This window comes from Anabrus simplex, chromosome 5 (assembly GCF_040414725.1).
Source record: "Anabrus simplex isolate iqAnaSimp1 chromosome 5, ASM4041472v1, whole genome shotgun sequence".
In the NCBI taxonomy this organism is placed as follows: domain Eukaryota; kingdom Metazoa; phylum Arthropoda; class Insecta; order Orthoptera; family Tettigoniidae; genus Anabrus; species Anabrus simplex.
This window is the reverse complement of record NC_090269.1, coordinates 421,507,371-421,533,977: the sequence shown is the minus strand read 5'-3', so window position 1 is coordinate 421,533,977 and position 26,607 is coordinate 421,507,371. Positions and strand designations below refer to the sequence as shown.

Here is a 26,607-nt window from a genome sequence, read left to right as displayed (position 1 = left end):
AACTAAGCTACCATTTGTAGATAGTCCGATGAACAATGTACATGTATGAAGATAAATACCCTTCACTGTCTCTATATCAATTCGACTTACCGATTCTCATAATCGGCAGTTATCACATCACACAGATTCTGTACCTTGTAATACTGTGTTCACGTATTTTAACACTTGTTAAGATATATACATTTTAGTAACACACGCTTGTCGATCCTCAACATAATTTATGGAAAGTCTGAGATAGCTTTCACCAACATATAATGCTAGACCTCCACAAGTACAACAACACTTAATGTGTACGCCCTCCACAATTTGTTGATCAGCCACTTTCCACGAACATAACAAGACTACGCTCCACGAACGTTTGAAGTCCAGTCCATTGCAGCCGTGTCACTCCAGTACCGTGTATCAGCACCACTTCCTTCCCGTACAGTGTGTCAGTTGTCGTTCCTTCATACAGTGTTACTGCTTGTAGTTGTAGTAGTTCCCTTCCGCTGTGATGTCGGAGTATATAAAGACTTCGGCATTCCCCTTCCTCTCAGATGATACGTCTGGATTGGTCCTTGCCCGCCAATCAAGAGTGATGTCTAGTCAAGACCAAGCCCTGAACTCATACTTGGTCTCAAAACAATAACAAATGCTCGGGTATATCACATGAGTCATACAAATTTTCCTAGTATCACAACAAGCTCATCTCATCAGGCTGGGATATATACATGACTCATGGAATTTCCCGACACAAGTACATCACAACAAACACTGGGGTAGCCACATGACTCATCCAAATTACCCGAGTTATTAAAGCAATGTTTTCCCAGTCATGCAAAACAAATTACTCATACCTACATATGTGGAGATCTCCCAGCTTATAAATATAAATGGCAAAATATACAAATGAAATAATGATAATAATAATAATAATAATAATAATAATAATAATAATAATAATAAATCGAATACTGATAATAATATCTCTAACTTCTACACATAATTCGGGGGTGTGATATATGTACTATCACAACATGTTCTGTATGAAGTTGGAAAAATCTGTTACTGAACATATTTTTTATCAGGGTGAAAATTTTAAAACATAGTCCTGATGAGTTTCAGGAGAAGGTAAGAACAAAGATCAATATGAAGCATTCCATTCTAACAGGTTATTTTAATCCAAAATGCCTGATTGATAAACATGTAAATACAGGCTCTTCTCTGATTCTTACCTTACATTTGTTGGAAAGTTGTATCAAGAACTTCTCAAATGTTTCCATCCCAAAAACTATTTTAGGAACACATTTAGTGTCCTTCAGAACCTTGGACATGGCTGCTTTTTCCCCACCTTTTTTCTTCTTCTTCTTTTCTGGCTCTTCATTTTCAGTATCTAATGACTATGAAGAAATAAAAATAACATGAACAATGTTTAAACAAATACATAGAAATATTTTACAGAAAGATAAGGAACTTGGCTGAGGGACAGGGGTAGGACATCACAGCACGTGGTCAGTAGAATTGAAGAACCAATGTGCTAGGGTTAAAATCTAAGATATAAGATATCCAAAAACAGATAGACTCAGATCAGTTTTATAATACAACAATGCAATTACAATAAATCACAACAATAATAAACTTTTTAAAGGATGAGTGGAAGAAGCAAGAATATGGAAGGGAGCAAGGCAAGCCATATTTATAAAATTTGTTTAATCAGGAAGCTATCGTAAGTATGAAGCAAAAGATAAAAGGAGTGATGATTAAGAATTCACAGCATCAGATTTGCAGATGATAATGGAGTTCTAGCTGAATTCTGGAAAGAAATGAACAAAATAATGCTGAATGTAATATCTAGGTTCCTTAACTCATTAATGCCCGAATTTATTAATTCTTGGTTTAACTTTCATTTCTCCTTATTACATGTCTATTAGACCTAATAAATTAATTAATAATGATTTTTTGATATTTGGACATTCAGTTTTGGAAATATTCGCTGTTGCAATATGGCAAAATGAGTACATAAAATTACTGCATGTTCCATTTGGACATCAAATACATTACATCCCAATACTACTGTGTATAAGAAACAATAAAGAAATGAAACTACTACATGAAAGCTTTGGCTTAATGATATTGTTACTATAACAAATGACTGTAAGGTGAGTGAGGATTTAAATGAGACTATGGAGTGGCTATATAGGAAACTGGGAGTGAGATTTCTAGATCCTAACAGATGGGTAGGAGATAGGGATCTGCGCTCAGAAGGCCCTCACTTAAACCCCAGTGGTACGTATAAGTTAGGAAATTTGTTTAGAAGGGTTATAGGGAGGTACATTCAGGGAAACGGGGTGGTCCAGGGAGCGAGAGTAAGGGTACAGGGATCTGGAAGTCAAGTAGGTATGACATAAAAATGTGAGTGTTGAACTGAAGAAATATTGTAAAGAAAGGAATAGATTTAAGTAATTTAATAGGTATATCCTCCCCTGCGAACCATGTGACCTTGCCACGGTGGGGAGGCTTGCGTGTCCCAATGAAGCAGATAGCCGAGCCGCAGGTGCAACCATATCGGATGGGTATCTGTTGAGAGACCAGACTAAGGAATGGTTCATCGAAAGGAGGGGTAGCAGCCTATTGGAAGTTGCAAGGGCGGCAGTCTACATGATTGACTGATATGGCCTTGTAATAATACTCAACATGGCTTAGCTGTGTTGATACTGCTACATGGCTGAAAGCAACGGGAAACTACAGCTGTAACTAACTCCTGAGGACATGCAACTCTCTCTGTATGAATGATGTACCGATGATGGCTTCCTCCCGGGTAAAATATTCCCCCATTCAATCTCCGGGTGGGGACTACACAAGAGGGGGCGATCATCAGGAAGATGGATACCGACATTCTGCAAGTCGGAGCGTGGAATGTTAGAAGTTTGAATCGTTGTGGTAGATTAGAGAATCTGAAAAGGGAGATGGATAGACTAAAGTTGGATGTAGTTGGTATAAGTGAAGTACGTTGGCAGGAAGAACAGGATTTTTGGTCAGGTGACTATCGAATTATCAACTCAAAATCAAACAGGGGAAATGCAGGAGTTGGTTTAATAATGAATAAGAAAATAGGGCAGCGGGTAAGCTACTATGACCAGCATAGTGAATGAATTCTTGTCTTCAAGATAGACACGAAACCAATGCCCACCACAATAGTGCAGGTCTATATGCCTACTAGCTCAGCAGATGATTAGGAAGTCGAAAGAATATATGAAGAGATAGAAGATTTAATACAATATGTAAAAGGTGACGAGATACTAATTGTGATGGGAGACTGGAATGCAGTGATAGGCCAAGGAAGAGAAGGTAATATAGTAGGAGAATTTGGATTGGGAAAAAAGGAACGAAAGAGGAAGTCGGCTGGTTGAATTCTGCACTGATCATAATTTAGTCCTTGCCAAATACTTGGTTCAAACACCACAAATGACGGCTGTATACGTGGACGAGACCTGGAGACACTGGAAGGCATTAAATAGACTTCATTATGATTAGGCAGAGATTCAGAAACCAGGTATTGGATTGCAAAACTTTCCCAGGAGCAGACGTGGACTCTGACCACAAATTGTTGGTCAAGAAATGCCATCTGAGCTGAAGAAAATGAAGAAAGGAAAGAATGCAAAAAGATGGGATCTAGACAAGTTGAAAGAAAAGAGTGTGAGGGATTGTTTTGAGGAACATGTTGCAAAAGGACTAAATGAAAAGGCTGAAGGAAACACAATAGAGGAAGAGTGGATAGTCATGAAAAATGAAGTCAGTAGGGCTGCTGAAGATATGTTAGGAAGGAAGAAAAGAACAACTAAGAATCAGGAGATACTAGACCTGTTTGATGAACGACGAAAATACAAGAATGCTAGAAATGAAGAGGGCAGAAAAGAATACAGGCGATTAAAGAATGAAATTGATAGAAAGTGCAAGGTAGATAAGGAAGACTGGCTGAAGGAGAAATGCAAGGATGTCAAAGGTTGGATGGTCCTAGGAAAGGTACATGCTGCATACAGGAAAATCAAGGAAATCTTTGGAGAAAGGAAATCTAGGTGTATATTAAGAGCTCAGATGGAAAGCCACTTCTAGCAAAAGAAGACAAAGCAGAAAGATGGCAGGAACATATCCAACAGTTGTATCAAGGTGAAGATGTAGATAATTTGGTTCTCGAACAAGAGGCTGTTGGTGCTGATGAAATGGGAGACTCAATTTTGAAGTCAGAGTTTGACAGAGCTGATAGACCTAAATATGAACAAGGCACCTGGAATTGATGACATTCCCTCTGAATTACTGACTGCTTTAGGAGAAACCAGCATGGTAAGGTTATTCCATTTAGTGTGTAAGATGTATGAGACAGGAGAAGTCCCATCCGATTTTTGGCAGAATGTTGTTATACCTATTCCCAAGAAAGCTGGTGCTGACAGGTGTGAAAATTACAGCACCATTAGTTTAGTATCTCATGCCTGCAAAATGTTAACACGTATTATTTACAGAAGAATGGAAAAACAAGTTGAAGCTGAGTTGGGAGAAGATCAGTTTGGCTTCAGAGGAAATTTAGGAACACGTCAAGCAATCCTGACTTTACGTCTGATCGTAGAGGATCGAATCAAGAAGGACAAGCCCACGTACATGGCATTCGTAGATCTAGAAAAGGCATTCGATAATGTTGATTGGACCAAGCTATTTACGATTCTGAAGGTGATTGGGATCAGATACCGAGAACGAAGAATAATCTGTATAAAAATCAGTCTGCAGTAATAAGAATCGAGGGCTTTGAAAAAGAAGCAGCAATCCAGAAAGGAGTGAGGCAAGGCTGCAGTTTGCCCCCCATCCTTTTCAATGTTTACATAGAACAGGCAGTATTAGAAATCAAAGAGAAATGTGGAAAGGGGATCAAAATCCAAGGAGAGGAAATCAAAACCTTGAGATTTGCCGATGATATTGTTATTTTATCTGAGACTGCAGAAGATCTTGAGAAGCTGCTGAATGGTATGGACGAAGTCTTGGGTAAGGAGTACAAGATGAAAATAAATAAGTCCAAAACAAAACTAATGGAGTGCAGTCGAACAAAGGCAGGTGATGCAGGAAATATTAAATTAGGAAATGAAGTCTTAACGGAAGAAAATGAATATTGTTACTTGGGTAGTAAAATAACTAACGATGGCAGAAGTAAGGAGGACATAAAATGCAGATTAGCACAAGCAAGGTAGAGCTTTCTTAAGAAAAGAAATTTGCTCACTTCAAACAATGATATTGGAATTAGAAAGATGTTTTTGAAGACTTTTGTGCAGAGTGTGGCATTGAATGGAAGTGAAGCATGGACGATAACTAGCTCAGAAAGGAAGAGAATAGAAGCTTTTGAAATGTGGTGTTACAGAAGGATGCTGAAGGTGAGATGGATAGATCAGATGACGAATGAAGAGATAATGAATCGAATTGGTGAGAGGAGATTGATTTGGTTAAATTCGATGAGAAGAAGACACTCAGGACTTGTTCAGCTGCTTTCTGAAGGAAGTGTTGGTGGTAAGAATGGTAGGGGTAGACCAAGGTATGAATATGACAAGCAGATTAGAGCAGATATAGGATGCAATAGTTACGTAGAAATGAAAAGGTTAGCACACGATAAGGTGACATGGAGTGCTGCATCAAACCAGTCTATGGACTGATGACTCAAGCAACAACAGCAACAACAACAACAACAACAACAACAACAACAGGTATAAACTTACCAGATATTGTAATACCAGCAGGAGTTGAATCATGGCTGAGAAATGATATAATAGATGCAGAAATTTTCTACGGAACTGGAATGTGTATCATAGAAATAGGAATGGTAGGAGTGGGAGTATTCATTCTGGTGAAAGAAGAATTTGTATACTACGAAAAAGTTAAACATAACAAATAAGAAATTCTAGGTGTAAAGCTCATTTCTAAAGATAATAGGCAACTTGATGTTTTTGGTGTACAGACCAGGAAAGGGTAGAGCTGAAGCTAATTCAGAATTATTTGACAAGATAATAAGCTATGTGGGAAACGACTGGAAAGGAATGTGATTGCAGCAGGAGATCTAAATTTATCACTGTTCAATTGGGAAGGTAATGCGAACGACAGGAAGCATGACCAACAAACAGCAAATAAGTTAATATGGGATGGACAGCTGATTCAGAAAGTGATGCAACCAACTACAGGGAAAAAAATACAGGACAAGGTGCTGGTAAAACCACATGAACTCTACAGAGAAACCAAAGTAATAGATGGTATTAGTGATCATGAAGATGTTTTTGTCGTAGTTAAAAATAAATGTGATAGAAAGGAAGGTCTTAAAAGTAGGACTATTAGGCAGTACCATATGACTGACAAAAAAAAAGACATGAGGGAGTTTTTAAAAAATAATTATGATCTGTGGGAAACGATAAATAAAAATGTAAACAGACTCTGCGATGGGTTTAAAGCAATTGTTGAGGATTGTGAAAACAGGGTTAAAGGAATGGTAAAGACCCCTTTAATATAACAGAGAAGTAAAGAGACTAAGAAGGAGGTCCAGAATGGAAAGAAATAGAGTATGAAATGGCTGTGGAAGTACGGAGAAATTGAAGGAACTTACGAGGAAATTGAATCTAGCAAAGAAGTCAGCTAAGGATAACTTGATGGCAAGCATAATTGGCAGTCATACAAATTTTAATGAAAAATGGAAGGGTATGTATACGTATTTTAAGGCAGAAACAGGTTCCAAGAAGGACTTTCCAGGAAACATTAATGAACAAGGGGAGTGTGTATGTGAGGATCTTCAAAAGGCAAAAGTTTTCAGTAAGCAGTATGTAAAGATTGTTGCTTACAACGATAATAGAGGAGGTGACTAATGCTACATAAGTATTAAAATTTATCTATGATAACAATGACATTTATAAAATATAAAAGTTGAAAACTAGAAAAGCAGCTGGAATTGATAAGATTTCTGGGGATACACTAAAGACAATGGGTTGGGATATAGTACCATATCTGTAGTACCTACTTATTTGATTATTGTTTGTATGAAGGAGCTATACCAAATAAATGGAGAGTTGCTATAGTAGCCCATGTGTACAAAGGAAAGAATGATAGACATAAACTGAAAATTACAGGTCAGTAAGTTTGACGTGCATTGTATGTAAGCTTTGGGAAGGCATTCTTTCTGATTATATTAGAAAAATTATTAACTGGTTCGATAGAAGGCAGTTCGGTTTTAGGAAAGGTTATTCCACTGAAGGTCAACTTGTAGGATACCAGCAAGATATAGCAGATATCTTGGATTCAGGAGGTCAAATGGACTGTATCGCGATTGACCTGTCTAAAGCATTTGATAGGGTGGATTATAGGAGACTACTGGCAAAAATGAGTGCAACTGGACTAGACAAAGGAGTGACTGAATGGGTGGCTATATTTCTAGAAAATAGATCTCAGACAATTAGAGTAGGCGAAGCTTTATCTGACCCTGTAATAATTAAGAAGGGAATTCCTCAAGGCAGTATTACTGGACCTTTATGTTTTCTTATATATATCAATGATATGAGTAAAAGAGTGGAATCAGAGGTAAGGTTTTTTGCAGATGATGTTATTCTGTATAGAGTAATAAATAAGTTACAAGATTGTGAGCAACTGCAACGTGACCTCGATAATGTTGTGAGATGGACAGCAAGCAATGGTATGTTGAAAAAACGGGGTTAAAAGTCAGGTTGTGAGTTTCACAAATAGGAAAAGTCCTCTCAGTTTTAATTACTGCGTTGATGGGGTGAAAGTTCCTTTTGGGGATCATTGTAAGTACTTAGGTGTTAATATAAGGAAAGATCTTCATTGGGGTGATCACATAAATGGGATTGTAAATAACGGGTACAGATCTCTGCACAAGTTTATGAGGGTGTTTAGGGGTTGTAGTAAGGATGTAAAGGAGAGGGCATATAAGTTTCTGGCAAGACCTCAACTAGAGTATGGTTCCAGTGTATGGGACCCTCACCAGGATTACCTGATTCAAGAACTGGAAAAAATCCAAAGAAAAGCAGCCCGATTTCTTCTGGGTGATTTCCGACAAAAGAGTAGTGTTACAAAAATGTTGCAAAGATTGGGCTGGGAAGAATTGGGAGAAAGAAGACGAGCTGCTCGACTAAGTGGTATGTAAACTGTATACAGGAAAATATCTTTTGTTTATTTCCACCTATTCAATACAATATAAGATGTTGGCATTTAAGTTAAAACATTTTTCAGATGAGACATGTTTTGCCTTCTACTGTGAGGCATCTTCAGCCATTATCAAAAAACCTTATTATTTTACCAGACATCTGGTTAAAGATATTCTAAAATGTGTTTGACGATTATAAGAGAGATAAGATTTACATTTGTTATAAACATGTTCATGAAGTGACTAAAAATCTAATATAATGAAAAAAACATACTTATGTAGTTCTTTGTTGAATACGACTTTGTTTGAATGTACTATAGAAAAAAAAAAAGGTGGCTTGAAGCTGTAGTCATTAATAGATGTAAAATACATAGTGGAAGGCATATAAAATCAGTTCAATGAGAATATACATTACATTTAAATTATACTAAAAACTGGTGGATTCTTAGGTAGTACATATAAAATGTTCATGAAATAACTAAAAAATCTAATATAGTGATAAACACATATCTAGTTCTTTGTTGAATAGGACGTCGTATGATTGTAAGGCTTGAAGCCGTAGTCATTAATAGATGTTTAATACATAGTGGAAGGCATAAGAAATCAGTTCAATGAGAATTTATGATACATTCAAATGATACATAAAAACTGGTAGATTCATAAGTAGTACATTTAAAAATGGAGGTGTCATGTGATTATAAATGACAGTTGATGGCTTAAAGCTGTAGTCAATATTTGAAGTATAGGTCAAATAACTTGCTAATATAAGGTAAAAAGATATAAGTCAAAATATAAAGCTGAGTATAAAAATATGAAGGGAAAACATTCCAATTGCTGGACAAAAGCTACTTGATGTTGGTGTGCATTTGTCCGTGATGTTTATTGGTCAACAGTTCATAGGTTATTTTATATTTATTCGGCGAAATTGCGTTGACGTGTAGTTCACCAGATATTTATAGTTGGCCTAATTTGTATTAAGTCATCTAAAAAAGTTGCAGAGATGATGATGGGTTGATATTCTCAAAGTTGGTATAGTTTTTGACGCGAAGGTTGGATGGCTGTTGTTATCTTCCTTGATGACAATATATTTTATAAAAAAACGTTGATTGTGATAATTTATACTATTGAAGAGTATTATGGAGGTTTGATGGAGCTGTTGAATTATTGTTGTTATTGATTGGTTCTGAAATGAAGAAAAAACTGTAGTTAATTTTGACGGGAATGAAAGAAAACATGGGAAGGTTTTGTTTAAGTGTTGTTAGTGAGAAAATGTTGGTGCTTACTTATGGCGTTGTAGGCCCGTTTGACATGTTGTGTGAGGCGTTGTTAGGATACTAATGGTCACTAACGGTTTTACTCCTTGTGTTGTACGTATGTCGCCTGGCCAGAGGGGGATGGGTTGGAGGGGGCGGAGTTGTAGGCTTGTGATTGGTGAACGGGAGGGAATTATGTATAGTGGGGGAAGCGGAGGGGCGTGAATCATTTACTGGTTTATGATTGGTGCGTGGAGGGGAATTACGTAAGTTGGGAGGGGGAGGGGGGTATGATGTACAGTATTTGTCGACGTAGAAGGAGTGTTTATTGATACTGTTTTGAAAATATTAAAAAAACTTTTGTCCTGAAGGTTTACTTTATCAAATAATGTTACTATTTGGTCATATAAAGGGCTTCTATTGTCTACTGGATCATTTAAATTCTTATTAGCATTGAATTTTTGGTCCAAAAATATGTATAAATTTTCGAATTCAGTCATAAGTCTACCTTTTTTTAATCTTTTTAAAATTTGAAGGTCCTGTTCAATTGTGGTAAATTTGTGCCCTGTTTCTTTCATGTGATTGCTCATTGCTGAGTGTTTATTATGTTTCTGAGCATTGAAATGTTCCGTGTACCTAGTTATGAAGCTGCTTCTTGTTTGTCCGATGTATGAGCTGAGGCACTCATTGCATTTTAATCTATCGATACCGGAGCCTGAGTATTTATTATTTTCTGAATTTATTGTATTATGGTTGAAGAACATATTTTGGTTTGAATTTTGAGTTTTGAAAGCTATTTTGATCTCTTGATTTTTTAAGGTGTTGGTTACTTGGTATATGATTGGGTTGGTGTATGTAAAGGTTGCATACTTTGATTTTTCATTTTTTTATTGGGGAGAGGTTTGTGGATAGTTTCAATTTAACTTTATTAATTAGTTTGTCTATGATAGAGTGATTATATCCGTTAAAAGTGGCTATTTCTTTTATTGTATTTATTTCTTTTTTTTTAAATTGGTGGTTGAAAGGGATATTTTTAGAGCTCTGTACAACATACTATAAAATGAGGACTGTTTGTGTGATTGTGGATGTAGGGAACTTTGTTTAATAGTTATAGGTGTAAATGAGGGTTTTCTGTAAATTTGGAAATCAAACTTATTGGAAGTTCTTGTTATTGTGATGTCAAGAAAATTAATTGATTTTTGGTCCTCGTTCTCTTTAGTGAATTTTAATGCTGTTATCCAGATTATTTAAATAAGTTAATATGTTTTCGCTATTGTTGATGTTTTTGTCAATTATTACTAGCGTGTCATCAACAAAGCGTAAACAGAGATTTAATCAATTGATGTTTTTTATTATTTTGCTGTTTTCAAGGTTTTCCATATAAATTTCAGCAAGTATTCCAGATAAAGGGTCTCCCATGGCCAGGCCTTCCTGTTTGTATATTTTATTGTTGAAAGTGAAATAGTTGTTTTGTAAGACGAAGTTTAGTACTTTTAAGAATTCTTCTATTTCTATTTTGCTTAAATTGCTATGTTTGGAAAGATTGTTTATTATTATTTCTATAGTTTTTTTAGCGGGAATGTTTGAGTACATGTTAATGACGTCGAAAGAGCACAATGTGTGATTAGGTTTTAAGTTAAATTTTTTGAGAGTTTCACATAGTTCTATTGATTTTTTGGGGTGTTTGTTATGGAATTTGAAATGTTTTTGAGAAATTTCTGGAGGAATTGTGAAGTTTTATATGTCGGGCTATTTTGGCTGTTTATGATTGGTTGAATGGGAACGTCCTTTTTATGTACCTTCGGTAGTGATCTGACGGTGGGTAGTCTGGTGTTCATATTAATGAGATATTGGTATTCATTTTCATTAAATAAAAATGAAGAGTTTTTTGAAAGTGTTTTTAGATTACGTTGAGTTTTTGTAGTGGGATCCTTTGAGATTATTGTGTAGGTCTCATTAGAGAAGAACTCCTCTGTTTTATGAATGTAATCCTGTTTTTTCATTAAAACTACAGTATTGCCTTTGTCGGCTTTAGTTACTATTATGTTATTAGTGTCCACTTTTTTCTTAATTCTTGGATCTGTTTTAGTGAGAACGAGTTATTTTTGTTAGAAATTTCTTTTACAAGGGCAGGTAATTTCTTTTTAATTTCGTATTTTATGTCGTTTTGTTTGTCTGTTGGAATTTGTTTATTTAAGTCGTATTCAACAAAGAAATGGCTAAACTCAATGTTTCTTCTCTGCTGTTGTGATGGAAGTTATCTTTATGCAATGCACGACACATATTAAAGTCTTGCACAATTCGTGACGTAAATCCAGCAGTAAGTGTTTCGACTGAGAAAATATTATGATGATGACTTCAGAGTTTAACTAATTTATGTTTCAAACCAACAGAGAAACAAGTTCAACACCCATCTGGCATCACGGTAAAGATTATTTTGCTTGCTGTTTCCTTGACTTCTGCATATGAAACAACTGAATAATCAAAAACACCTGGTTCAAAAAGCAGTTGAACCATATGGTCACAAGATACAGCTGGAATGGACAGCAAAAATCTCTTATTGATGATGATGATGATGATGATGATGCTTGTTGTTTAAAGGGGCCTAACATCTAGGTCATTGGCCCCTAATGGTACGAAATGAGACAAAATGTAATAACAGTTTAAAAGTCCTAAATCCTCCACTGACCAGAATTCAAAACGTGAGGGCGAAGAATGAATGGATGGATATAAATTTAAAACAATCAGTGGATCCGACCCGCAATGCCCCACATTCCCAGAGACTAGCGTTAAACAATAGTATCACTGACCAAGGGACTGCTTCCATAGCACAATACTGAATCGATGGTACTTGTAGTCTGATGTATGTATGTTCAGTCTGTCAGCGATGCCGCTGGTGGGATCCTCAACAGCTCTGCCATCCACTGTCATAGATGGCCTAGGCATCACTGTAACGTGCTCCCGATATATATATGTTTTCTTACCTCGTGCATATTCATCGCTAGTGACATTGGACTGCTACGTTTACCATCCATCTGTTGCCTTGTCTGCCTCACAACTGTGTGTGTGCTTGCTTTCCTCTCCCCGCCACCCCCTGACGTCATCATTGTTCTCGCACATTCCACGCCTGGCTCTCCGGCCCATATAAACTTATTACATGTTATAAACCTCATTTTGGGTCCGTATTGAAAATTTTTACAGTTCAACACTAATAAAGGTGTTTTAATTTGTTCCACCTATTCAATACTTATATTTTCACTTATAGTGTTTACATAAATAGATTCTTAGTTACATGGGACATGTTTCGCCCTCAATTAAGGGCATCTTCAGCCTAAACACAATCATCAAAAATACAACTAAATTAAAAATGGAAGTTAAAAGTTTAGTCAGTTATTAAAATTGGAACATAAAAATGTGAAAAGTGATACAATATATAAGGATGCTAATGGAAAAATGTCTTATGATTAAACTGTAATCTTGTCGGAGACTAAAACTTCTTCTATTAAAATTCTAATTAAAAACAGTTCATAAAAAATTAGTGGAAAATCAAAGTGGTAATAATATAAAGCCAACGACATGAGGGCGTGAACACAAGCATAAACTTGATTGTCAAGAATACAATCTTTCCAAGGCCGCTGATGAAATTCGTCAGCAAGTGAGACATAAGCATCTGTTGTAAAATTGTAAGTGGCCCTTAGCACCGGTAGGTAATAAAAATGGCTGAAACCTTGCCAGAAAATGTACGTAGATGCAGAAATAATGTTTTATGTAAGTGGAAGTTGTTATTTGTTATCTACTGCTGTGTTGGTTGCTGCCCGTCTGTTGGCTCTAATATAAGAAAAGACCTTTATTGGGGTAATCACATAAATATGATTGTTAATAAAGGGTACAGATCTTTGCACATGGTTATGAGGGTATTTAGAGGTTGTAGTAAGGATGTAAAGGAGAGGGCATATAAGTCTCTGGTAAGACCCCAACTAGAGTATGGTTCCAGTGTATGGGACCCTCACCAGGATTACTTGATTCAAGAAAATCCAAAGAAAAGCAGCTCAATTTGTTCTGGGTGATTTCCAACAAAAGAGTAGCGTTACAAAAATGTTGCAAAGTTTGGTCTGGGAAGATTTGGGAGAAAGGAGACGAGCTGCTCGATTAAGTGGTATGTTCCGAGCTGTCAGTGAAGAGATGGCGTGGGAGGACATCACTAGACGAATAAGTTTGAGTGGTGTCTTTAAAAGTAGGAAAGATCGTAATATGAAGATAAAGTTGGAACTCAAGAGGACAAATTGGGGCAAATATTCGTTTATACGAAGGGAGGTTAGGGACTGGAATAACTTACCAAGGGAGATGTTCAATAAATTTCCAATTTCTTTGAAATCATTTAGGAAAAGGCTAGGAAAGCAACAGATAGGGAATCTGCCACCTGGGCGACTGCCCTAAATGCAGATCAGTAGTGAGTGAGTGATTGATTGATTGATGATGGATTGATTGATTGGATTTAAGTAAACCCTGCTGCAGTCAATACTTTTGGAAAATCAAGTAGCAGAGTAAGAAACCCCATGGTGGAATGAAACTGTCCGAACAGCAATAAAGGAGAAAAATAAAAAGAGGAAACTAAAAGATAGAGAATGTCAGAAAGGTGTGGCAAGGAATGAAGAGAAGTTAGACGAACTCAGTCAGCTGTACCAAGACCTGAAGCTTAAAGTGAAAAGAATAATTTCTAATGAGAAAGAGAAAACCTGGACTGAATTTGCATAGAAACTAGAAGAGGACAGCAAGAATGACAAGAAATTTATATGGTGAGAAGCAAGAAAAGCAACCATGAAGGAATAAAGGCCCTAAAGAAAGAAGATGGAAACATCACTTGAAATGACAAAGACATAAGAGATGAGATGGAACAGTATTTTGAAAATTTGTAAAATATTGAAAATTTAAATATCAAGCATCAGCAGAACACAGCACAAAATATATTCAAAATGTGGAGCCTCCTATACCGTGGATGGAAGTGGAAAAAACACTTTAAAAAAAACATGAGTAAAGCTGAGGCAACAGGTCTAAATGAGGTAAGTGCTGACATGATCAATGCTGCTGGAGCGCAAGGATTGCAGCGGTTGTTTGGGGCCCTAAACATTAGTTGTAAAGAAGAAAAACTACCTGAAGACTGAACTAAAGGAGTCAACATCCCTCTATTTAAGAAAGGGGACAGACTGAAAGCCAGCAACTACATGTGCAACACTCTTCTATCTCATGGACTCAAAAATAATGGAACGAATCATAGAACAGAGATTAAGAACCATCAATGAACCACAGCTTGAAGAGGAGCAGTATGGTTTTAGAAGTAGTAGGTCAAACCGGGCGGCCTCAATTCACTCGCACTCATTTTATAGGCTGTTTGTATGATGGGTTCACCACTCCCTAAGGCATTTTATTACCTTCTGCCAAGTTCAAATTAGGCCGCCCCTAACATGGAGTCAGACACCTTTTGTAGCCACTCCTCTGGAGTACAGACACTTCGGATTTGCCCCTTCCGCCATCTCCACCGTATCGAAGTCCATCTTCTCCGCCATAGATGGCGTTAAGGTCTTCACCCATAACCCAGGACAAGGACCCTCAATATTTATGACACCTGGAGAGAGTGTATCCCAGTATTTTAAGGCCCCCAGAAATTGGGCTACCTGCTGGTCCATGGGTTGCATTGGGTATTTCAACCAGCCCTACGTACTCTAGGGGCCGCCTATCCGTCACCTGGGGACACGCTCTGTAGGGGTCAGGTTCTCCTGGTTAGTTCTTGGAAGTTAACCCCACCCACAAAGGCTAAGGATAGGAACAACAAAGCTAAAGTGGTACGGTCATAATGATGAGAATGGGAGAAGAGAGACTGCCAAAAACAAAAGTTCTTTTCAGAGAAGTTAACAGGAAAAAGACCACGAGGAAGACCCCAAAAGAGAGGGACAGATACAGTGTGGGAGTGCATAGAGAAAAGGGGAGGAAAACCAGAAGATGTATGGTACTTAAAAATGGAGAAGAGTGGTGGAGAGACTGGCAGTGATGAAGGTCCTTGATTCATAACCCGACCCGGGAAGCTGGAAATGGGAAATGAAGATGATGATGAGGAGGTCAACAACAGATCTAATACTGGTACTTCCTGTAAGGAAGAACATGGAGAAGCACTGGGAAAAAGGAAAAGATGTCATCTTTATTTTCCTAGGCTAGATACTAAGAAGGCACATTATCCCCACTTTTATTCATCACTGTAAGGATGAAATAATGAAAAGAATTAAGAAACTCAACAACAAATCTGAGTTTAAAGCTCTTGCCTTTGCAGATAATTTGGTGATATGGGGTGATAGTGAGGCTGAAGTACAACAGAAGCTGAATGACTGGAATGCTCTATTCATACAATCTGGTCTCTAGATAAGCAGTCCAGAACAAAAGTGTTGCCTATTAGTTGACAGAACATCCGTACTAACATCACTCTAGATGGATCCAAGTTGGAACAAGTCCATCAGTTCTGTGTAGTGTAGTAACAACAGATAGCTGACCATCTGCAGAAATCACTAGTAGAGTACAGACTGGAGCACAGTTTTATCATCTTGTGAGAAATCTTCTTTGGGATAAGCAAGTTCCATTAAGATCAAAATTAGTACTCTACAGGAGCTTTTTTGTACCATTTACCACATACAGTCTAGAATCATGCATCCAAACCAACAGTAATATCAGTAATCTACAAGCAGTGGAAATGAAGTACTTAGGAACTGTGATTCAGAAAACAAAGTGGATCAAAATAAGAAACGACGAGATACGCCATCTTGCCCAAGTGAAAAACCCCTTGGTGAGATCTGTGTCGAAGCCATGCTGAAATGGTTTGGTCATCTCAAAAGAATGGACCCACAAAGAACAGCTAGTGTGGTTTGAGAAGGAAATCAAAGGCAAAAGATCAAGAGGTCGGCCAAGGAAGAGATGGATCGATCAAGTTAGAAATAATCTAGCTGGACGAGGTCTGGATTTACAGCAGGTTATGGAAGAAAACCTCTACATGGACAGAAGTAAATGGAGCGCGCTCATTCACTGCACCCAGGAAACTGGAGCTTGTTCAAGGTGATGATGATGATGATGTGCTGCTTAGATGGCAAATTATTATAACTACTGATGGCCATGTGTAAGTGAGCAGAGTATTTACCCTACCTTGAGCATCCTTCATAATATATTAAATTCTTCACAACCCACCTTCAATTACATCTCGTCATGCCATGACAACCATGCGTCACACACCCTCCTTGCACTGCTGACCCACAGAACTACCAAGTTCAACAACTCTTTCACAGTTTATGCATCTTGTGAACGGAACAAAGTTCCTGAGAATATGAGGACTACACAAAGCAATGGTTTCGGACTTCTTGTGTTACTAAATTACTACTTTACAAAGAAAAAATTAGAAGTATCCCCCTAATTCAATACAAATCATAATTCCATCATTAGATGGATCAGTAAAATTCAAACATGTTTGACTCATTTGAGACATCTTCAGTGAAATAGGGGCCCCTCCTAATCTACATAATACAAGCTAAAAATGTGCTAAAATGAAGGAACAAAAGAAAAAACAAAAGAGACATGACGGAAATAAAAACAATAACAATATGCAATATTTACATCACTAGATGGAGCAATAAATAACTCGCCGAAACAAATTCAGTGAAAAAAGGATTAATGTAAAACATAATTCAATCCAAAAAGTGCTAAAACTAAGAACAAAAGAAAATAAATGATACAGACGGATATCTTGTAATACAAAATTACTAGTCGTTAGGGACTGAAAAATTTCACATTTTGTGATAGCTGCAAATTTTAATGCGAATTTTGACTGAAAAAGTGAATAATGAAAAATTAGCAAATACTTGTGATTTTGCAGGCAATTTTCATTATAAATGCATTGCTTTTTAGCAAAAACCATGTTCATCAACAGAAAAATGCCCAAAACTCAAGCTCTGTACCCTAAAAATACCATCTTGAATAACAGAAAAGCAGCTGAACTTGAGAAACTGTTCAGGTGGTGCATCAATTCTTTCACAAAAGGAAATCTGGTCTGGTTCCAGTTCCCTCAGAGATGCAACTTAAAATCAACTGAAGGAAGGTTTGAGATGTGATGTCATGCTTGTCAACAGTTCTCTGCATCTGCTAAATTTTGTTTTGATTTATTGTGGACCCCAACAAACAACGCTGGCAACCAGGAATGAGTTAGCTGGAAAATTTATAATCCAATAACGGACCATTTATATTGGTATTATAAATTTACTCATTCAGGACAAATATTTCTGATTCCCTATGGCAGGGATGGTGAACCTTTTCCAGCTACTGTGCCATTTTAGGTCTAGATTATTATTCTCAGTTTTTTACTGTACCACTTGTTATTTTCATTTGTAATGGATACAACCCCCACCCCCTACTCACCACCGCCACCACTGACTTCCATCCCTAATTCCAAATTGTGTTTCATTATATGATATTACATATATATATTGTAAAAAACAAAATACATGTGATTGCATGTTTCATGGTCGTATTTTGCAATACCGCAAAAATACTTAGTAGCTTTGTCATGTATGTTAGGTTCATAACTTGTCTTCACAACGTTCACTGTCTGCTTGCAGGCGTATGATGACCCAAACAAAGTACGTAGCGCTGTAGCAAGTTTCTTCACGGCCGAAAACTTTTGTGGGAGACGGTTCTACTATTCAAGTATTAAGTTCAGCGGCTTCTCGGGAGAGTATTCACCATCAACAGCACACTCGATTTTCACTAATGCTTCATCAAGTTGTACGAACTTTTTCACCCATACATGCTTTCTTAAAATTCCGTCAACTCCATTTCTAAACTGTCCATATCTAAACACTCATTTATGCAATATGAGGTTTTGAAATAAAGTGCGATACTTTCTCCATATCTCGAAATTGGGATAATTTCTTGGCAACCATTTGTCTTACAAAATTCACAACAATAAACAGTTACTCGCTAGGAATAATTACGCGATGCTGGCAACCACACACAAGCCAAACTTCACTAATTCACTGATATGGGTAAGCGAATGGCTCGTCGGCTGCATCTGACATTTATTTCCTTGACTTCCGGACCTATGGGTGTTGTAGTGTTGCCATAATGCACTTTCTAATGGAACTATAATTTAGATATTCTGTATTTATTTCTTAAACCTGAAACACTATAACTATACGATGCACGAGATATGTATAGTCTATAGTACAAAACGTACATGCAATTTTTAATATGTGCACGTGGTGTGCCACCGAAATCGTGTTCGCATGTCACCTAATGACACGCGTGGCATAGGTTCGCCATCCCTGCCCTATGGGAATCAACATCTATATCATGTGGAGATCTGTTATCTCATTAAAAAAACTAATTTTCAGAAAATGTACACTAATTTTTTCAGTCCCTACTAATCAAACTAATCCAGGTATTTCTCATTTATATCCTCCCATTATAACTTGCTATCTCTTGTTAAACCTTCTATATTCAATTGTTATGTACCAGCCCTGTTGTTCCCCCTTCAGTATTTCCTGGAAGAGATGAGTAAGCCAAGGCCAGGAATGTGATAACGTGACCAGCCTCTCCTTGCATTGTTTTCGTCCAGTTTCTCTGGAGACTTTCTGGAAGCCTTACATCTGATATGTTTTTAACATTTTTGACATGCTCTTTTGGTAAAAAATATCTAATTCCTCCATGGGAATTTAGATTTTTCCAATACGTTCGTCGCCGCCCCGCCGAAAGAGCTATGGCATCCTGCATAATTCCGCCTGTGAAGCATGGAAGAGGAAATGTGATGGTGTGTGGATGTTTTGGAAATAATCAGGTTGGTAATTTGGTGAAAGTAGAGGGAATAGTGGAAAAGAAACAATATCACCGTATCCTATCGCGCAATACGATGCCATCTGGAATGTTGATTGGTGAAGGATTTGTTCTACAGCAGGACAATGATCCTAAACACACCTCTCATTTGTGCAAGCAGTATCTGGAAAGAAAACAAGCTGAAGGAAAACTGGAATTAATGGTCTGGCCTCCTCAATCACCTGATCTGTCACCTTTTGAACTTTTGTGGGAAGAACTTGACAGGAAAGTGAAAGAAAAGGTGCCAGGCAGTGTGGATGGGTTGTGGCAATGTCTGTTAGAAACCTGGGGATGTACAAATACCGAAACTTTGGAAAAATTAACAGCTAGAATGCCACGCATCTGTAAAGTAGAAGGAATCAAAGCAAAGGGTGGGCACATTGATGAACAGGCAGTGTGATTGCTTAAGATGTTGTGATTGTGTTTCTAGCTTCCTGTAAATGATCAGTGTAAAGGAAAATCTAGTGAAATATGTAATAAAACTAGTTAGTTCTAAAAACATAGGTATTTCCATGTCGATTTTCAACAAATAGCCCCTATCTTTCATGGTAAGTGAAAATTCATGGGTGAGTCTAAACTTTCTGACCTAGTGTATGTTCACATCTAATGGAGATAATATAAAATAATATTAACACTCATAATGTTGATACTGGGTTGACAAGTGAAGTCAAATGGGAATCAAAATATTTACACAGAATTTTTCAGTATATACAAGAAATCAAAACGTTTAGCTTAAAAAGATTTTGGACTAGTTAAAATCTTCTATAGATTAAAATCTTTTCTTCATTGAAACTAGAGTCTTTATTAATAATATTTAAAGTGAAGATGCTGGTTAGATGGCAAGTACAGCTAGCAGAGGATGCTTGATCAAGTCTCATTCATATAACAAATTAATTCTTCTTCTCTTTAAATATGCAAGTATGCTGCCTAGGTTGTGAAGCTTATGAAGTTATCATCCATATAAGTTTGAAGAGGAGTTCAACTGGATTCTTAGGTGTAAATGAAATGGCTTGTGATGCACGTTGAAGTCTGTGGAATAAGACGAAAAAGTGTGTCAGGTGCTATATTGGAATTGCTCACTAATGGAATTAATCTTCTTAACACTTACCCATTTAGACTTTAGGAGAGATGTCCGGCAGCATTGCTTATGTGAGGTGGTCTGACAGTCGCTTTACCTGTACTCCTCGTATTGTAGGAATGTGTCATTGTTGGCAGGGAGTGTGTCGGGTGGAGAGGGGTGGGCGGGGGGTTTAGATTGCTGTTGGTACGTGGAGGGGAAGGGGAGTGTGTCGGGTGGAGAGGGGTTAAGATCACTGTTGGTACATGTAGGGGAAGGGGTGTGGGCAGGCGACGGGACATTAGCTGCTGTTGAAGTAGGGGTATTAATGCTGGATTTAAACTTGAAGATTTTTAGAAAATTGTTTATGTTAAGAGATGATAATAAGTTGGGAATTTCTCAGTGACTGGGCTCTTTGTTTCTACGATGTCATTTAGATTTTGATTCTTATTGAGTGCTAGTCTTAAAAATATATAGGTATTTTCGAATTCATTCATTAAACTGCCCTTATTGATAATCTTTAAGATCTGAAGATCCTCGTCTATAGTGGTGAAGCTATGTCCCATTTCTTTCATGTGAATACTCATAGCGGACAACAAACACTTCCTATCCCTGTCACTTCGCAGCTGACTGCCGAGTTCCCATTTGTGCTTTTATTTACTATCTCGTCATCAGTTAAAATGTGATGCCCAGGCAATACATTGTCAGTATGAAGTCACTCCTGAATGTTACTTTCATCCACTTCTCCAAAATGAATGTTATTTTCAATAGCCTTCAGGATATCTTTGATCATCAATCCCTCATTTTCATCTTCATCAGTGAACCCATGAAAATCGTCGGCAAGCTCTTCGACATCAACATACAATTTTCTCCACGATCAAGTGATGTTCTGAGCGGTTACTAGGTCCCATGATTTCTGGGCAAAATAAAGCGTTCCTTTAAGATGGAGTTTTTTCCAGAACTCAACCATTGATGTTTCTTTGGAAAGTAAGAGGCCTAGCAATTCCCACTTATAATGCGCCTTAAAGGTTGCGATAATGCCTTGATCCATTGGCTGAATTAATGAATTATTACAAGATATTAGAATCATTCCGTATGACGGTTTTCACTTTACAAAGGTAAAATTAAAGGTATCCTCCTAATTCAACACATCATATAATTCCATCATTAGATGGAGTAATCATATTCAAACATCTTTCGACTTGTTTGAGCCATCTTCCGTGAAAAGGGGAGGGGGGGTTGAAGTAATTTACATAATACAAGCTAAAAATGTGCCAAAAAACAGGAACAAATGAAAAAACAAAAGAGAGACATGACGGAAATAAAAACAGCACAATATACAATATTTACATCATCATATGGAGCAATAAACAACTCGCTGCAATAAAATTCAGTGAAAACAGGGGTTAATAAAAAACATAATTGAATCTAAAAACTGTGTTAAACTAAGAAGAAAAGAAATGAAAACAAATGGTGGAAACGAACAATAAGTGCACATAGCAAGGTTGCAGACCTCTTAGTCTACAAAATTTTGGTTTTATAACAATTCAAAACAGGATGAAATCACTTGTGTCAAAAATTCAGGCCGAAAGTCTGCCTTTGTAGAAACACCACCACATCGAATGGCTATGAGGGGAGCGGAAGCGAAAAGGTTTTACTGTAGCATGTACATGTTTTGGCCCCACAGGGCCTTCTTCGGGAGTAAAAATAAATATAAAGTTAATAAAACACTTTACAACATAACACCAAAAGTCCTATGAAAACTTAATCTTGAAATATCTTATCTTGTCATATCGTTAAAATTATAACCAAAAGCATCACAATCTTAAGTCATTTCTTACATCAAGACTTCAAGAACGAATGCTTTTATTTGTTCCTCTATGTGGTGTTTTTCATGATACAAGATAAGATATTTTGTCATTAATCAGCATGAAATCAATGTTTTTTATATATCTTAATTATGAAAACAGAAATTACCATGATCATAATGATGTAAAGCACAACTTTGTCCAACTTTACAGTAACGAGATATCCATTCCATATTCAACTAATAATATTTTAAGCAATGAGGACTGCAATTTGTAAACCTGTTAAGAACACTTAAGGGTACGACATATTAAGACTTTACTATAATCAAATGACAAGTCTTTACAGTCAAGCTTTGTCCATAGAAGTCAAAAAAGTAGTTAAATACAAATAGAACACAACAAGATTTCATAGCAACATAAAAATCAAGAGTAATTAAAAGAGTCTGAAAAAAAGACTTACCATGATATGTAATATTAGAAGCTGAACATGGCCTGCCAAATCAACACCAGCAAGGTGGACCACATTCATGAACCTGGAATGAGCATATAATTAAAAACATAAATAATTAAGAAATACCAATTTCTGGAAATTATACCTATTAATATTGTATTACCTTTTTTTTTTTTTTTTTTTAATTATTGTATGAATGCATTTCTGACTCTCCCCTGACTTAAGATGTTGCTAACTTGTGTGCAAGTTTTGACACACAATATGTCTATACATTAGGAACCATACATGGAGCGTTATAAAAACAAAAATGTTTTCAAATCAAAATTAGATATAGAAAATACATGCAACAATAGTGTTCAAGTAATCAATAATCCCAGCCGAAATTCTAATCGTCTGCAAGAATTAGAGTGTTGCATCTTTTATAAAGATAAGTTGAAGAAGAGACCCTGTGCAAGGCTACAGTTGCCATTTTACAACACATCACATTCTCATCTGTTGCTTGCAATTGAAACCTGGTAACCGAACATCACCAATTACTCATAAGAATGTTAAAAAGTTAGTTGCAAGGTTGCATCTCAATTACTCCCAGTTTAGCTTCAGTCTCACTGAGCATAAATATTTTCTGTGATACAATGCTTTCAAAACAGGTTAATAAAAGAAAACACAAAAGACTGGACATTGAAACAAAAGTGGGCCCATGACCTAGATGTTAGGCCACTTTAAACAACAAGCATCATCATGGAACAAAAGTTGGAATAATTGAAAGATTCAAAAACAGTGAACTAGTGGCTGATTTGGCAAATGTATATGATGTCAGACTTGCTACATCATCATCATCATCATCATCATCCAGGCAGGTCATGTCATGGGATACAGCTCCTTCTCCATTGTCTATCCATCGCACTGAAGTACAGGGATAAAGGTCAGTAAGAAGAGCTGAACAGCGCAGTGTGTAGAAAATTAAGGGAGTCGAAAGAACTTTGGCTGGTGGAAAGATGTAGAGAAATAGAATCTCTCCAGGAGAAAAACAACTGTTCAAACTCCATAAGAAAATCAAGAAACTTGCAGGGAAATATAACAAGCCATATAAAGCTAACTGAGGGATGCCAATAGCAATATCTTGGTGGGAGCTGAAGTGCTAGAAGGAGTATGTTGAGAATATATTTACAGATGTGCGACAAACCACCCTTTATTCATGAACACAACAAAGCAAGTCCTGACATACAAAAATAAGAAGTATTATACTCAATCAAGCTCCAGAAGAGAGGTAAAAGCTGTGGCTCCAGACAAGATACATGCAGAAACTCTCAAACTCATTTCTCAAGGTGACAGGTCACAATCAACTTTTGTTACTATACCTAAAAAAAGCTAGTGCATTGCATCAAGTTGAATATCTCATCATCAGCCTAATGTTCCATGTCTTAGAGGTATTCCTCCGTATCATCCACACTCATATCTACGCAAAATGTGAATGCCAAATTGGACATACTCAGCCTAGTTTTAGAAATAGACTGGGAACTCATGAGTCTCTTTTTTCTTTGAATGTTTTAACTCAGAGATGCCTGGATATAAATGTTGGCATGTACACATGCTTGAACGACTATTCAAAAGCTTTCTATTGCACATCTAATAATAATGATATTTTTACGCCTCACTAACTACTTTAGACAGTTTTCAGAGATGCAGAGGTGCTGGAATATATCCTGCAGGAGTTCTTTTATGTGCCAGTAAATCTACCGACATAAGGCTGACGTATTTGAGCACCTTTAAATACCACCGTACTGAGCCAGGATCGAACCTGCCAAGATGATGTCAGAAGGCTAGCACCCCAATTGTCTGAGCCACTTAGCCCACTTATTGCGTATCTCATAAAACATGTTGAGGTTTTTAAAACTTCTGGTGTTGACACTTTGCTGATGATATGGTTGTGTTAGCCAGCCTTAATAATCTTCAAATTATTAACTACATTATAAGGATCAGTGCAGTATTTGGTCTGTTTATCTTGGGGTGGGGAGGGGAGTGGAGGTGGGTTTTTACCAACACACAAAAAAAGTAGAAATATTTTAAAGTAGTAGAATAGGTTGGATGTGCAATACTGTATTCAACAAGCCTCTTTCTCAAATCATTACTCAACTGTCCACATAGTAATTCCCTCTTCCTGCTGAAATCTTCCTTTGCCACTGCAATTCTTTTTGTTGTGTGTGATATTGGCATAAATATCCATACAATAAATAAAAACAATATGGCATATCATGAAAGAAAAGAACATCATCCTGTGATTTGCCTCATGTTCCAACAGTCAACATGGACTTCAGAAGACGAAAACCATTAAATGTACTGAATGGGTCACTATATTTCTAGAAAATAGAACTCAAAGAATTTGAGTATGTGAAGCATAATAATGTGATAATTAAAAGGGGAATTCCTGAAGGCAGTATTATTGGACCTTTATGTTTTCTTATTACTGCATTCCTCATTAAGAAGTTTTCTCGCTTAGCACGTTGTAAATTCGAAATGCTGATTCACATTGTATTTAAAAAAATATTTCACTTATTGTATCGCAAATGTTCAGAAAAACAGTAGAAGAGTATAGAGAGAAATGAAGAAGAACAGGTAAGATATGTAGATATAAGAAAAGAGCTTTTGAAAGAAAGAGAATCGAAGAACTGGATGAAATGAAGGACAGAAATGAGGTACGAAAGTTCTATGAAAGAACAAAAGACCTCAAGAGAGGATTTCAACCAAGAGTTGTTTTCTTCAAGGATAAAGATGGAAACCTTCTGGGTGATAAAAGCAAAGTGCTTGGAAGACGGCAGGAGTATTTTTATGAATTACTCAATGGAAATAATGAAGATGATAGAGAGGAGGAAAATATAAATGTTGATGGGGAAGAAAGAGAATTGGAAGAGGAATCAGTAAAACAGCTAGACTTAGAAGAGGTCAAAGCTACAATTAATGCATTAAAGAATAATAGAGCCCCAGGTGAAGATGGAATGGAGTCAGAGCTGTTGAGATATGGGGGAGAGGAAACAGAAAAGGCTGTTTATGAATTGATTAATGAGGTTTGGACAAAGGAGGAAATACCCAAGGATTGGACATTGGGTATAATTTACCCAATACATAAAAAGGGAGATAAGGCAGTATGTGGAAATTATCGAGGGATCACCTTGAAGGATGGAACGTACAAGATTTTTGGTAAGGTACTAGCCTTAAGATTGGAATTATGGATGGAAAGAATATTAGGGGATTACCAAGCAGGCTTTAGAAAACATCGCTCTACTCTGGATCAGATATTTATATTACGACAAGTGCTAGAGAAGTTTTATGAATATGACAAACAGCTACATCAGCTGTATGTTGGTTTTAAACAGGCGTATAACAGTCTAGATAGGGGTAAAATTTACAAGATTATGAAAGAATTTGGAATCCTGAGGAAATTGATTAGATTAACAGAAATGACCTTGAAAACAACAGTATGAAAGGTGAGAGTGGAGCAAGATCTGTCAGAGGAGTTTTTAGTGGAGAGAGGACTACGACAGGAAGATGTACTTTCCACACTGCTTTTTAACCTAGCATTGGAAAAAGTAATCCGTCAACTACCCATCAACCCACGGGGAACCATTTTGAACAGATTAGTACAAGTGATAGCATATGCTGATGATGTAGCAATAATAGCAAGAAATGAAAGAGCTCTTGAAGAGAGCTACTCAGTATTAGAAGAGAAAGCACGGGACCTAGGACTAGAAGTGAATATAAACAAAATAAAATATATGAAGATAGGAGATACAGAGGGAGTAAGAGGAAGGACCACAGTAAGATTAAATGGGAAGGAATATCCAAGAGTCACATCTTTCAAATATCTAGGCTCTATAATAACAGAGGACAACAAAACCTCCATGGAAATACAGGAGAGGATAATAAGTGGAAACCGATGCTTTTGCGCCTTGCAAAATATGTTTAAATCCAGGAATATCAGCAGGAATATA

General features: G+C 36.9%; 1 protein-coding gene across 1 annotated transcript in view; it reads right to left on the bottom strand.

Moving 5' to 3' along the window:
• FANCI (Fanconi anemia complementation group I) overlaps positions 1 to 26,607 on the bottom strand; it is a 427,158-nt gene that overhangs the window by 15,221 nt on the left and 385,330 nt on the right. Inside the window, exons 22-23 of the mRNA XM_067148224.2 lie at positions 22,631 to 22,703; positions 1,215 to 1,379 (exon numbers count right to left, since the gene is read on the bottom strand). Coding sequence (XP_067004325.2) covers positions 1,215 to 1,379; positions 22,631 to 22,703 — 238 coding nt within the window. The remainder of the gene's footprint in view (positions 1 to 1,214; positions 1,380 to 22,630; positions 22,704 to 26,607) is intronic.